Source organism: Eptatretus burgeri, chromosome 2 (assembly GCF_056783735.1).
Source record: "Eptatretus burgeri isolate ZD-2024b chromosome 2, Ebu_testis_v1, whole genome shotgun sequence".
In the NCBI taxonomy this organism is placed as follows: Eukaryota; Metazoa; Chordata; class Myxini; order Myxiniformes; family Myxinidae; genus Eptatretus; species Eptatretus burgeri.
In genome coordinates, this window is record NC_140962.1 from 152,407,124 (window position 1) to 152,421,677 (window position 14,554).

General features: G+C 46.0%; 1 protein-coding gene across 4 annotated transcripts in view; it reads left to right on the forward strand.

Moving 5' to 3' along the window:
- Positions 1 to 14,554, forward strand: part of LOC147033580 (E3 ubiquitin/ISG15 ligase TRIM25-like) — an 81,433-nt gene that overhangs the window by 16,019 nt on the left and 50,860 nt on the right. For 2 of the 4 annotated variants that reach the window (XM_085856675.1, XM_085856702.1), the window contains exons 1-2: positions 2,341 to 2,480; positions 8,032 to 8,688. In XM_085856675.1, coding sequence (XP_085712801.1) covers positions 8,089 to 8,688 — 600 coding nt within the window. In that variant the 5' untranslated portion in view covers positions 2,341 to 2,480; positions 8,032 to 8,088. Of the gene's footprint in view, positions 1 to 2,340; positions 2,481 to 8,031; positions 8,689 to 14,554 lie in introns of those variants that run through there. The other 2 variants (XM_085856683.1, XM_085856693.1) reach the window with 2 other exon arrangements.

Genomic DNA, 14,554 nt, shown 5'->3' on the forward strand with positions numbered 1-14,554 from the left:
CCACAGACCACCCGCATGCCAAAAGTGGCGACAATCCGTCTGGCAGTTTCGGAGGAGAAATGTCAAATGACGCGCAGACGTTAACAGAAATAATATATAGGATAGGGAGGGAAACACAGAGCAGACTTAATCACGAATATAGATGCAGGCAAATGTACAATGGCAATCACTTAAACGATTTCTACTTATCAGACTGGCCACAGACAGACACACACACACCCAAAAAGAAATGGACCTCCTGGGTCTTTATTCGGCTCTTCAGCTTGGGATGGAAGTCGAGCTGAGGGTCAGAGTCTGGTCGGGTACCTGGCTGCCTCGTGCGGTTTTACCGACTTGCACTTGTTTTGCTCGGAGTCCGTGGACGGGAACGGGGATCCCCAGCTCGAGCGCTCCAACACAACCCACCACGGTGGGACTCGAACCCACGACCCAGATTACAACGAGCGCAGCCAGGATCCCACGAATGATCCGGCTTGCCACGATGGACGATCGACGACACGAGCACCACAACCCACCTCTGCCATGACCACCACCAACACGAGCACCAACATGACCACTGACCACCAAGGAACCCCAAAAAAGACCGCCGATTTGTGACGCCGACATTTCATTCTCAAATGAAACAAGCCGGTAGGTGGACATGGGTAGTCGCCTACTCAATAGAACCTGACGCGATGGGCCCATTCGATGGGGAATGACCTGAGGATTAAGCACAAGAAAATTCATGATTCTAGCTTCAAGGGTTAATGCTGCAGATTGTTTTTTCGTTAAAATACCCCCACATTTAGAAGTTTTTAGGCCGTTCCTAGGCAACGGTGGTGTCCATAGCAACGGTTCTCATTTGCACACAACTAGGTCATGGTATGAACCTACCAACCAAGTTTCATCGAAATCGCCATTGTATTAACCCTTTGTTAGTCCCATGGGGTGTTTTGGCACCCTGCATTTTTTTTACATTTTTAAAAAATAGGAACATTATATGCATTTTCGCATTGGGGTGTGTATACACCCGACCAGACTAACCACGTTTGAATGACACAGCAGACTAACGCAGGGTTAACGGAGCACTGGATCGAACAGAGGGACAGACAAACATATCGACGGAAAAAGTGATAATGAGGGTAGAACAAATTTTAAATTTTTTTTTTTTTTGAAATTTTTTTTTTTTCGACTCGATCGACTACCCAACAGACAAACATATCAATGGAAAAGGTGATAATAAGGGTTTAGTAGAAGAAATTTAAAATTAACAATTTTTTTTTCGACGAGATCGACGACCCAACAAACATATCGACGGAAATACTGATAATAAGGGAAGAATAAATTTCAAAATTTTTTTTTTTGAAAATTCTTTTTTTTTCGACTGGTTCGACTACCCAATAACTAAACTTTGGGTCAACTGCATGTGTGAATGCGAATGGTGTCCAGATTCGTAACAATATATACATATATATATATATATATATATATATATATATATATATATATATATATATATATATATATCAGTTTAGCCCTATCTCAATGGTGAAGAATCACTTAAAAAATTATCGGATCCGGATCTTCACCAAAATTGAATCAGTTCTTCCTTGTTACACACCCAAATGTGTCCACCAAGTTACATCCTAATCCGTCCACAACTTTTTGAGATATCGTGCTATATATCGTCTTTGGCCCCATCTCTCAATGGTGAAGAATCACTTAAAAATTTGAGTCGTCAAATCGGGATCCGGATCTTCACCAAAATCTAATCAGTTCGTCCTTGTCACACACAGAACCTGCCCACAAAATTTCATCCGGATCCATCCACAACTTTTTGACATTTTTGTTGTAGGTGGCAATAATAACAGTTGTATGAAGGTAGTTGTATGTTGGAGGTAGTTGTAGATCTGTAGTGCCGGTTGGTGTTATTGTGTATTTTCTTCGGGGTGAGATTAAGACGGAAAAATGTCAAAAGATGTCGTGAAGGCAATCCGTAAAAGGATTGTGGTGGTGTATTGTGACGTCATTCCTTCCTAACTTGTTTGGTTGTTTTTTTGGGGGATTCCATCCCTTTATGTTTTTTGTCATTTTTTATAAAATGTTTTTTTTTTCTTTGTTGTTTAAGGAAATAATTCCAAACTTTTCTTGGTACGAACCCCCAATCCCCACCATCGAGATCATTCCACCAAAAGTACGATTTATACTCCAAGGAAATGCAGTACGTATTATGTGTACCGTGTCCACTGAATTCCGATCAATGACGATGTTTTTGATAAATGACGGTCACATCACAGGGTGGAAAATGATACTCTCGAATGATTCGGGCGTTAAAAAAAAAATTAAACCCCCCCCCCCCAGATTTCGCGTTGTGAGGAACGTGCATCCGATATACGAGCCTACGTCATCACGTTTGGAATGACGTCACGGAATGACGTAAGTCGTTCCTCCCGAGTTTTGGAAGTGTTCGCGCGTCTTCCACGTTGGATCGTCGGTGAGAGGTAATGGACGCGATATTTGTTATTGGGTGAAGGAATCGGCGGTCATCATGTTGTTAGTGGAGGATTTTTATTCATGAAACGTGCTCATTTCACCACGTGATATAATCGGCATTGTCGTGCGAATCCCTTTTTCACTCCAACAATGGAGAAAACGAAGTATGTAAAACGGTCGAGTCTTGTTTTAACGTGTTTCATGATCAATGGGAGTAAGTATGTGTAACCAAAGGACCAGGAGACGGGGTATACACTTCCGTCTGCCCTTTTTCGCGCCAAAAACCCACGAATGGAAGGCACTCAAAGGAAATGGTTAAATTCAAATACCAGCGAGTATGCAACATTTGCTTATCAATAATAGTGATAACAACTACTAGTCAAACCCGCGCGAAGTTTCTGAAGTGAGGGTTCGTTATTGGACGTCAATATTGTTACGGATTTGGAAACCATCTGCACACAGACAGTCAGCAGCCCCCGCAGTTCAGTTATTTCGATAAGTATGTGTTTATAGTTCGGGCCCCGTCCTTCTGTCTAATGGGAATAAGTCAGGTTTTTTTTTTATATCTTTAAATCTTCATCCTTCGTTTTCGCACCATCGCCGTCCATCGCCCACGTGCAGCGTGTCACGTACAGGGGTGAGGTTCCCTCCGCCCACCGTGAGCTCGTCCAATCGACGGCGGCCACGACCACGAGTCGCCCGACAACCCCTCGTCCAATCCGGAGGCGAGTACCTCAGAGCATTTCCCTCGACCCGCGGGGGAGGGGAAGAATAAGAGGAGGTGGTGAGCCGTGGAGAAAAAGAGAAGGTTCGCCCCGTCGTCCAGAAAAAGGAGGAGAAAGAGAGGAAGCCTCGTCTTGCCTGCTGGCGTTCTCGTCTGGTCCGTTCCCATGCTGGCTGGCGTCCGTTACGTCGTTCCTAGTCCCTGGTGATTGGTGCTGCGTTGTTGGCGGCGGGTTCGAGTCCCGCCACCGGACAAGCTCGACCAGACCGCACGAGGTGGACAGGTACAAGAATAGGCCCCTGCCCTCAGCTTACCTTTCCCTCCCGAGTTGAAGGGCCGAAATAAAGGCCACGGCCACCATTTTCTTTGGGTGTGTGTGTGTGTGTGTGTGTGTGTGTGTGTGTGTGTGTGTGTGTGTGTGTGTGTGTGTGTGTGTGTGTGTGTGTGTGTGTGTGTGTGTGTGTGTGTGTGTGTGTGTGTGTGTGTCCGTGGGCCCGTCTTTAAGTAGAACTGTCTAAGTGCCCTGTGTTCATTGTACATTACATTTTCAAATTCGGATAACTCTGCTCTTTGTGTGCTCCCCTCCCCGATTATTGTTTATAAATAAACCCCCGTGTTAAATGTTCCAGTTCGTTGTTCGTGTTTTCTTTCATTGGCCTCGCATGGTTCGGGCTTGAGAAATAGTAAGGCCGTTGGTGCCGTAAGTTGTCGTTTGGACCGGCGCGGCTCTGGTAACTCCGCTCGGTTACGCCGGATCCGAGTCGGTACCTGCGACTCGGTTTAGACAGAGTTGGCCGAGGGTGTGATTTCCCCGGTAATTTGACGACGTGGGTACTTAGGTGTATTGAAATTTGGCTATTGACCCTACCCCACACCGTCAGAGAATTGGCGATCACGGTCCTGTAAGTGGCCCGTCGACTCCGGAGTTATCCGGGGTGACGACCTTTTAATTCCGGGTGTTCGGTAGGAGACGGCTCTACTGCTCCACTGAGTGGTCGTTTATCGCCACCGAACCCCGGCCCACAACAATATATCGTCCACAATGTGATTTATAGAATTTCTTTATATACAATGTTTCTTGTTACATTTTTTTTGTATTAAATGCACCTTCTGAGGTAGTCAGCATGTACAGAAGAGGGTTTTACATGGCAGACGCTGTTTTCTAGGAGTGGCATTACGTCTGTCGACGACAGACGTAATGACGTCGGCGAATGACCGATGATGTCCTGACGTCATTACGCTTCTCAGCGGTGACGTCACACGTCGCCATGCAAACGAATGTAAAAATTAGAAAATCGCCAAAAATTCCTAGACCTGTCCATCTGGCGTGATCTCGCACAGCCTATGCTGTACATTAGACCACAGAGCACCCACATGCCGAAAGTGGCGACAATCTGTCCGGCAATTTCGGAAGAGATACGTCCACAAAATATGGCTTCGCGTATTAATATAATAATTGTCCTTACATCAGTATAGTATGTTTTGCGAAGGAAGTTTCTAGTTTCGGGGAGCTTGTGGGATGGTGCGTCATCCGTCCGTCCACAAATACTTGCAACTTCTTCTCTGAAACTGAAACTACAATTTCGATTAAACTTTACCACAACGTTCATCACCGTGTTCACAAAGTTCACAAAATCCACAAAGTTTGTTCATGGCATTAAGAAATCTGGGTCGAAGGGGACGAAAGGGGGGGGGGGTTGCCCCCCAAAATATGTATTTGCTTTTTTCTCAGAAACTACACACACAATTTCGATGAAACTTAACAACCACCTTCAACACCCGTGATGTACCAAAGATTGATTCTTCACACCATTAAAAAAAATTGGGGTCTACGGCGGGGAGAGTGGGGTGCCATCCATCCATCCATTGGGACCATACTCTGTACAGAATGTTGGTGCTGCCTCAGCAGTCTCCTGGGATATTGGGCACAATCCTGAATTGGTCACCACTCCGACACAGGATACCAGCAAGCTGGCAATCATTTTGCTGACCTCAGAAGGATGACACTGCAGAGTCAACCCCACCTGGTATTAATTCAACCGCTGAGCAGGATTTGAACTCAGGATCGTTGTATCTCAAGCTCATGAACCCAACCATTAAGCCAACACCAGGCATAGAGTGGGGTTGCACCCCAAAATATGTATTTGCTTGCTTCTCCGAAACCACAAACACAATTTCGTTGAAATTTGACGACAACCTTTTGAAGAAGTCCTTTCATTCAAGCTTCTGGGTCTCACTATCTGCTGTGATCTCTCCTGGGAAAGCCACATCTCCAAGCTCGCCTCCAAAGCCAGTCGCCAACTTGGCGTCCTACGTCATGCAAAGTCCTTCCCCAACACACCTGAGCTCCTGACCACATAAAAAGCTTTCATCCACAGCTTGATGGAATACTGCTCTCCCCTTTGGGCTGGTGCTCCCGCCCCACACCTTTCTCGGCTTCACACTGTGGAAACCAAGGCATTTAGGATCATGGGTATCTCCCACAGTGAGGCTGAGTCTTTGGGCCTCTCACTCTCTCACTGCAAGCAGGTCTGTCGGCTTTCTGTCTTCTACTGTCTCCTCTCCAGTCTTGTCCCCCTGCTCTGTCTGAGATATGTCACCCCCCCCCCCATATTCCTCTTTTTTTCCTGCCTTTTGAACAAACTCCCACACTCTGTTGAATCCCACACTCTGTTGAATCCCACGCTCTCTTCAATCCCATGCTCTCTTCAATCCCACGCTCTCTTCAATCCCACGCTCTCTTCAATCCCACGCTCTCTTCAATCCCACGCTCTCTTCAATCCCACGCTCTCTTCAATCCCACGCTCTCTTCAATCCCACACTCTCTTCAATCCCACACTCTCTTCAATCCCACACTCTCTGCTCCAGGTCTTCAAAACAGCTGTTCAGCACCATCTCTTATCTTCCCCCATCCAAAACCACGGTCTTTTCTACCCCCTGCAAATCAGCCCCAAACCCACCTCCTTCAAATTCCCTGTTTTCCTTCCTGAAATTCCCTGGAGTGTCCATCTTTTTTACCCTGTTGTACCCCGCCCCATCCCTCTCCCTTCCACAGATCTCATGTCTCTGTTCCCCACTGCTTTTTCCTTCCCTCTCCCACCCCTCTTGTCTCCTGCTCCCATTGTTGTACATTCTGTGTGTTCGCTCTCATACAAGCCTCGACACTGTATACAAAAAAACAAAGAACGTGCTCGTAGAATTCCACCAAAAAAAAACGACACACACACACACACACACACACACACACACACACACACACACACACACACACACACACACACACACACACACACACACACACACACACACACACACACACAGACACACACACAGACACACACAGACACACACACACACAGACACACAGACACACAGACACACAGACACACAGACACACAGACACACAGACACACAGACACACAGACACACAGACACACAGACACACAGACACACAGACACACAGACACACACCTTCTGAAACCCACATATGGAGATAACAACTCCGCACATGGACACACCTCATCCACTTATAGTAGAGTCTGAAGGGGTTTACAGGGTCTTTTGCATCCTCGAGGTTTTTGGGGTCTTTTGGGTCCTCAGAGTATTTTAGGTCTTTTGGTGCTTTTGGGTCATCTGGATCTTCAGTGTCTTTTTGGTCCTCGGAGTCTTCGTGGTCTTTTGGGTCCTCGGGATCTTGGATCTTCGGGGTCTTTAGGGTCCTTGGTCTTTTGGGTCATCTGGGTCTTAAGGGTTGGCTCGGTCATACAGAAGACCATCCAGAGACATCTGTGGTATCAAATCGCACCTTGTGCCCTGCCTCTTATGGGCATTGGTGAGTTACGCCTCACATGAGAAACGTCCCTCTGTGGCTCATACATCGTGCTGTGAGTCCCGAATGCCGGGAAGTTCCCCTCAGGTCAAAGCGGAACTGCAGGGAAGGATCGCCGACTGGGCACCATCAATCCCCTTCTGGTGAACAGACAAAAACAGGACGCAAAACATGCATGCATGGTGTACCTAATTACAGGATCACTGCTCACCTCCACTCATTTGTTCCTCTCATTTTTTTCCCGCCTGTGGAATCAACTTACAGATCCTCGTCAATCTCATTTTCCCTCCAGGTATTCAAGACAGCTGTTCACCACCATCACAGAGCATCCTCATTCCAAAACCATGATCTTTTCTACCCTCGTTAACCCACCCCAATCTCCCCTCCTTCATATTTTCCAGTTTTCTCTCCTTGGAGTTTCCTTCTGTGTCCAACTTGTCCACACCATGCATGTGTGTTTTGCATCCTGTTTTTGTCTGTTACGTCCTGATCAAATGTACCAGCTCTTCCATGAGCCTCAACTACGTATACAAAACACCCCCAAACAAACCCACAATATTATAAAGGGGGTTGGGGAAAATGAAAAATTGAAACCATGGGACTCTGTGGCTCTACATAACGCTTCTCTATGCTATTGCAATTGACCACCAACACTCGTGAACAAAATATGTATGCAGACGATGCAGTATCACCACTAATAACAGTTTGATTACTACATGTTTCCGGCATGTTTCAGTATCTTTCCTGCTTGCATGCTTGCTATTTAGCTGCTTTATTTGGCTTTGATACCTGATGGGTTTGGAATTTGTGTTTACCGAAGTGTTGTTCTGGGCCAGTCAGTGAAGGGAAATGCATCTTTGAGGATTCCATCTTTTGAATGGAGATGTAACGTCGACTATCTGACTTGTGTTTGTACTTTGAATTTTGGAATGCTTGATTATTATTTCTGATTTACTTGTTTTCTTCCCTTGAAGTTTTTTTTTTTTCTCTCATTCTCCACATGCAGGTTTCAACACTGCTGCACACCTTTCTCTGATCCCAACAGTTCTGTGATCCCAACGGAATGGCGGCTTCTTCTTCTTATTTTTTTTCTTCTATAAATGTTGGAGTTAGTACGGATGAACTCACATGCACCATATGTCTTGAACTTTTAACCGAGCCTGTAACACTTCCCTGTGGCCACTCTTTTTGTAATTTATGTGTTGAGAAATGCTGGAAAAGTTGGGAAGAAGTTGGAGAATGTTTTTGTCCAAACTGCCGTGAGGGTTTTCCTCAAAAGCCTAAACTCAAAAAGAATGTGATGCTTGCTGGTTTGGTAGCACAGGTACAGGTACAGGTGAAGATGAAACAGGAAGAAGTTGAATCGAGGATTGATGTGAATGACAGTGGAAGTCACTGTGAGATGTGTAATAGACAGGCAGCGAAGCTGTGTTTACCGTGTGAGATCCTATGCTGTGAGAAGCATGTGAAGCCTCACGAACAGAAAGGGCACAAACTGGTCGAGCCGGGAAAAGATGTGGGAGAACTGAGATGCCCCGATCATAAACGTTCCATTCAACTCCATTGCATCGATGATGGGAAATTGATGTGCCCGATGTGCATGGATGGACAACATCAGAACCACAAAGTTGTTGCCGTGGAGATTGCTCATACTGAACTAAAGGTAAGTGAATAAATGAATCGAGTAAATCATTTTCACATTTGTTGTAGGGTGGGTATATCTTTCTTCTTAAATTTCTCTAAAAAGTATTTTTTTTTCAAAAAATCATAAAATCTAGTCTTCTTGCAGTTCGACCTGAATTTTTAATTTACAATCTCGACCTAATTGTGATTGACTCGATGTCATGAGATGAGAATATCCTTTTTTGCAGGTTCCTCTTGCCAATCCCTCTTCCTTCCTCAACATCGGCCCATTTCCAAAATTAAATCATGTATACGTATGGTTTAGCCTTCTGTAAAGCATTCAGGAAACCCATGTTTCACTGTAGCCATGATGTTTGACTGCATTGTAGATACTGGTATTCCAAAATGGAAGCATATCGCGTGCAGAAACTCCCTAGACATATCGCGTGCTTTTGACACGATCTGGCACCCTGCCCTGCTCACCAAACTCTCTTCCTATGGTATCCAAGGCCATTTCCACTCATGGCTCGCACACTTCCTCTTCTGTCGCAGTCAACGTGTGGCCCTAAATGGAGTTCTTTCATCCCCCTTCCTGTCCAGGCTGGAGTTCCTCAAGGCAGCGTTCTGGGCCCTGTTCTTTTTCTGGTTTTCATCAATGATCTCTCCGACTCTCTGGAAAATCCTCTTTATCTCTTTGCTAATGACTCCACCCTCTGCCGTACCATCTGTCACCCCCCAGACTGGCAAGCATCAGCTTCGTCACTCTCTGCAGATCTGGGTAAAATCACACACTGGTCCAACACGTGGAACATGTCTTTCAATCCTGACAAATTTCACACTCGCTGTGTCTCTCCGAAAGGACCGTTTGGAGCCCCACCCCTCCCCCCATCCACTTTCTCAACAATCCTCTGGAAGAAGTCCTTTCTTTCAAACTTCTGGGACTCGCTATCTGCCATGATCTTTCCTGGGAAAGCCACATTTCCAACCTGGCCTCCAAAGCCAGTCTCCGTCTGGGAATCCTCCATCGTGCAAAGTCCTTCCTTGGCACACCTGAGCCCCTGATCACATACAAAGCTTTCGTCCACAGCCTGATTGAGTACTGCTCTTTCCTCTGGGCTGGTGCTCCTGCCTCTTACCTTTCTTGGCTTCACGCTGTGGAAAACAAGGCATTTAGGATCATTGTTACCTCCTACGATGAGGCTGAGTCCTTGGGCCTTTCACTCTCTCTCACCGCAGGCAGGTCGGTGGTCTTTCTGTCTTCTACCTTCTCCTCTCCGGTCTCGCCTCCCCTGCTCTGTCTGCGATTTGTCCCCACCATATTTCCGCAGGGCACTCAAGGTCCGCCAACATCTCCCTTCTGGTAAAATTACCAAAATCACGAATCGCTGCTCATCTTCACTCTTTCATTCCACTTTTTTCCCGCCTTTGGAATAAACTCCCTCACTCTGTTCAATCACATTCTTCCGTCCAGGCCTTCAAAACAGTTGTTCACCACTACCTCTTATCGTCCCCCATCCAAATCCTCAATCTTTTGTACCCCCGTTAATCTACCGCAAACCCACCTCCTTCAAATTCCCTGCTTGCCTTCCTGAAAGTCCCTGTAATGTCCATCTTGTCAACTCTATGTTCCCTGCCTTATCACTCTCCCTTCCACAGATCTCTTAATGTCGCTGTTCCCCACTGTTTTTTCCTTACCACTCCTGCCCCTCTTGTCTCATTCCCCCCTTGATGTGCATTGTGTGTTCGCTCTCATCTGAGCCTCGACAAGGAATACAAAATATATAAAACACAGGTGGAGTCAATTCAGTCCATCATGCCTACGCGAGCACCAAACCAATTTATCGACACAAGATCCAAGGACGAAAATGCAAAAAAGTTTTTAATTGATATTATATGCAGTCATGCGACACTTAACGACGGGGTTACGTTCTGAGAAACGCGTCGTTAAGCGACGTCGTCGTTGTGCGAACATCATTTTTGTTTTTTCATTTTCGAACATCGTACTTACACAAACCGAGATACCTCGGCGACATGGTGTAGCCTATTGCTCCTCGGATACAAACCTGTACAGCATGTTACTGCACTGAATACTGTCGGCAATTGTAACACACATCCAAGAGAGATGGAAGACACGTTAGCTTTACCCTTGTGCTGTTCATGACGGCCATCGGTGTTGTTAGTAGCAGCTTACAATCTCCTCTCGCATCGATTATAGAAAGATGAATAAATAGCGTTTGGATTTTATAAATACGTAATCACTGCATCGATGTTATAATTTACAAATGAAGAAACGAGCACCTGTCAATTGTGGTATATATTTTTGGAACAGTGCGATTGTTTTAACAACATGAAAAGCTTCACTAAAAATAAATGTTCTAATTTTGACTAGCAACAACGATTTATTCGTGGAATTCTTCAATTCAAAGGTAAATTACTTGCAAGGAGGTAAATGTGCAAACATTGGTTCAGTTTGAAAGCCGATTTCCTTGAATCCCGATTTAGCATGACCCTGCTTTTTTCGCGATGACATTTTATGGACCTCAACGATCATATTGTAATGGGGCCACACTGTCGTTTATTATCATTATGAGGTATTATGCACTGTGCAGTGTACATAATTGTATGTGCTATTTTTATACGACTGGCAGCGCTACGTCGGCTACATCACTCGGTGATAGGAATTTTTCAGCTACATTTTTTTTCATTTTTTTTTTTTTTTCAGAGGTGGCAGATCCGTCGTATATGCGATACGTCGTTGCCCGGAACGTCGTTAAGCGGCGCATGACTGTATCTATATATATATATATATATATATATATATATATATATATATATATATATATATATATATATATATATATATTGTGGCCATGGGTACTGAGACACCAGCTAGTCACTCGGGGAATTACTCCCTGGTTGTCCTCGGTAGAGCCAGATCTGGGGCCACGGTTCACAATTAACGTTGTGGTACGGTGGGTTGTTTTAGAACCACGAACGCCACCTCGTCAACCAGGAGTTCCAGTGTCCGCCGTTTAACTGGAGGTCACATGGTTACCTGAGCGGGGAGCGCGCCCTCGGCAAAGCACCAATGTTATCTCGGTTAGATTTTAATTAGGGCGGCCGAGCGTTTTAACCGCTGGTGCGTGCTGACGATTTTTGGTCAAATCTTTGGTAATTACCTCCCAGTATATTTAGGTTCGGACAATGCTAGACCAATGGAAGGAAAGGACAAACATGGACAGGTTGGAAATCGACAAATAATTTATTAATAATAAATAAATTAAAAAAAATAACTTTTATTTGCTGAGGTAAATAAAGAATGAATTTCAAAGCAAAATCAATCAAAATGCCAGGAAAGAGACAAAGAGCAGATGCTTATCGGGGGTCGACTTACAGCTAAACACAGACATGGGTACTCAGCAGATCATGTGGGGGCGGGGGGGGGGGGAAGAATCGTCTCGCTCACCAGAAAGTCGTCCGTGAAGCGAAAACGTCCTGGAATGCGTGCATGCGTGTCACGTCCGTCGCCAGCACCCAGCTTTGCTTTGCACCCTTTTGCGGGGCAGCCTTGAACGCCAGTCGAAGTCTGGAGGGCACCGAGATCGTCTGTCGCGGGTTTAGACCCTGGTGTTGTTGGTGACCGACCCGTGCCTCACTTGTTGGCGGCGCTGCTCACACTCACACGCGCACCACACGCTCGCTTGCTGAAGCACTGGGAAGGACGAATTGTCTCGTCTGCGCTGGTCAAACACCCGCTTCTTGCTCGCTTCTCTCGTCCTTTTCTTTTTCCTCTCTCCTTTCACTTTTTCTTTTTCCTCTTTCGCTTTTTCTCTTCACTTTTTCTCTTCCTCACTTTTCTCCTCACGCTTTTTCTCTCAGAACGTACCTCTCGCTCATTTTTATCTCTCCGAGCCGTCTCCGTGAGGTACCGTCCGCCCCAAGCTCACCCTGCCCCACTAGCGCACGGTTACCAAGATGACCCGTGTGCTCTCAAAAAAGGCGGGCGTCGGAGCTCGCGAAAGAATGTTGCTGAGGAAAAATGAGGGCGGGCTTCAGAGCTCGTGACAGAAATGTGTGTGAACATGTCTGTCGTAAAGAAAAATGCTTCCCATAAGAGAGGGGATCTATCCTTTACCCTTCTCAACGCATCACATTTAAGATCCCATTAGACATGGGGATGGGACTAATCTGAACATGCATTTTAGGAAATAACTGTCTGAGGACCTGGATGTGTGGATGCATTAATCCTTGGTTTTTCAAACCCGGGGGGCACGACCCCATTTTGTGGAGTCGCGGACGTCCGCTTGCAGCGAAAAAAAATTGTCTATTTTCGATCGGTGTTCGCTTTTACGGAATGTAATATAAACGGTTCGTTCAAAGTATGGGAACCGGCGCAACATGACGCTTGGAATGGGATCCAGCCGATGCGCGGGCTCGCTGAAGGGCGGTTCATTTTGGCGGGAAATTAGTGGTTTGATCCACGGCCTCTTAGATTCAGACTCTGACTCTATCATTAACGTCTATTCACGTCCCCACGTATGACTCGAGGCCTTATTTGTGATGGCAGCACAGGCCAGCAACAAATCTCGAGAACGTTCTTACCAGGATAAATTTCTGGACCTTGGATTTTACTACGTGGTGGATAAAAGTGGAGCACAGAGGCCTCAGTGTGTGATTTGTTTCAAAGTGCTTTCTACGGAGTCTATGAAACAAAATAAGTTGCAGAGGCATTTGACTACAAAACATGCACCTTATCAGGATAAGGAGAGAGCGTTCTTTGAGAGGAAACTTCTTGCACTCAAGAATACGCGTCTTGACAGAGAGGGTACATGCCATCAGACCAATTATCGGGCATTAGAGACCTCGTATCGAGTGTCGCTCCATGTTGCCAAGACTAAAAAGCCTCACTCCATTGCGGAATAACTCGTGCTGCTCTGTGCAAAGGACATGGTATCTCTGATTGTTGGGGAGGAGGCGGCGAAGAAACTGGCAGTTATACCCTTCTCTGACAACACCATCCAACGCAGAAGTAAAGATATGAGTCTGGATGTAACGGCTCAGGCCGTATAGAAGATCAAGGAATCGCCGTGGTATGCCATACAGTTGGACGAGTCCACTGATATCCCGTCGTACGCGCAACTCATCGTCTGGGTCCGCTTCATCAAGGCTGATACCTTTGTCGATGAGCCTCTGCTCATCAACCCATTGGAGGCCACCACCAAAGGCGAGGACATATTTGGGAAAGTAGAGCAGTTCTATCGTGACTATGATCTGGACTTCGGAAGGTTGCTCGGTTCTACAACAGACGGCGCGCCAGCAATGTTAGGAGTGCGTTCTGGATTCAAGGCTAAATTGCTTGAGGTGGCTCCTCAGACCTCCATGGTACACTGCATGATTCACCGAAAAGCGCTCGCCTCTCGTACTTTGCCAGAAACCTTGCAGAGCGTGTTCTCAGAAGTCGTAAAAATGGTGAATCACATCAAATTGAGCGCTCTCAACACTAGGTTATTCAGGCTATTCTGCCAGGAGATGGACGCCGACCATAAGAATTTACTATTCTACACTCAAGTCAGATGGTTATCTCGAGGAAACCTTCTTCCGCGCGTTTACGAGCTCAAAGATGAACTGAAGGAGTTCCTACACACACGCACACAACGCTACGGCATGGGTAGAGTTGCTTGAGTCGGACTTTTGGCTGTCAGAACTGTGCTACCTCGTTGACATCTTTGAACGTCTCAATGTCCTCAACCGCTCCCTCTAAGGCAAAGACCCTAACCTCATGATTTTTCACGACAAAATGAGCGGATTTCTGGCGACTCAAATTACTGGCAGACAAAGCAGCTGTTAAGCGCTTCAGCCTTTTCCCCCGTCTGGTGGAGCATCTAACGACCTGCCAGTACTATGAT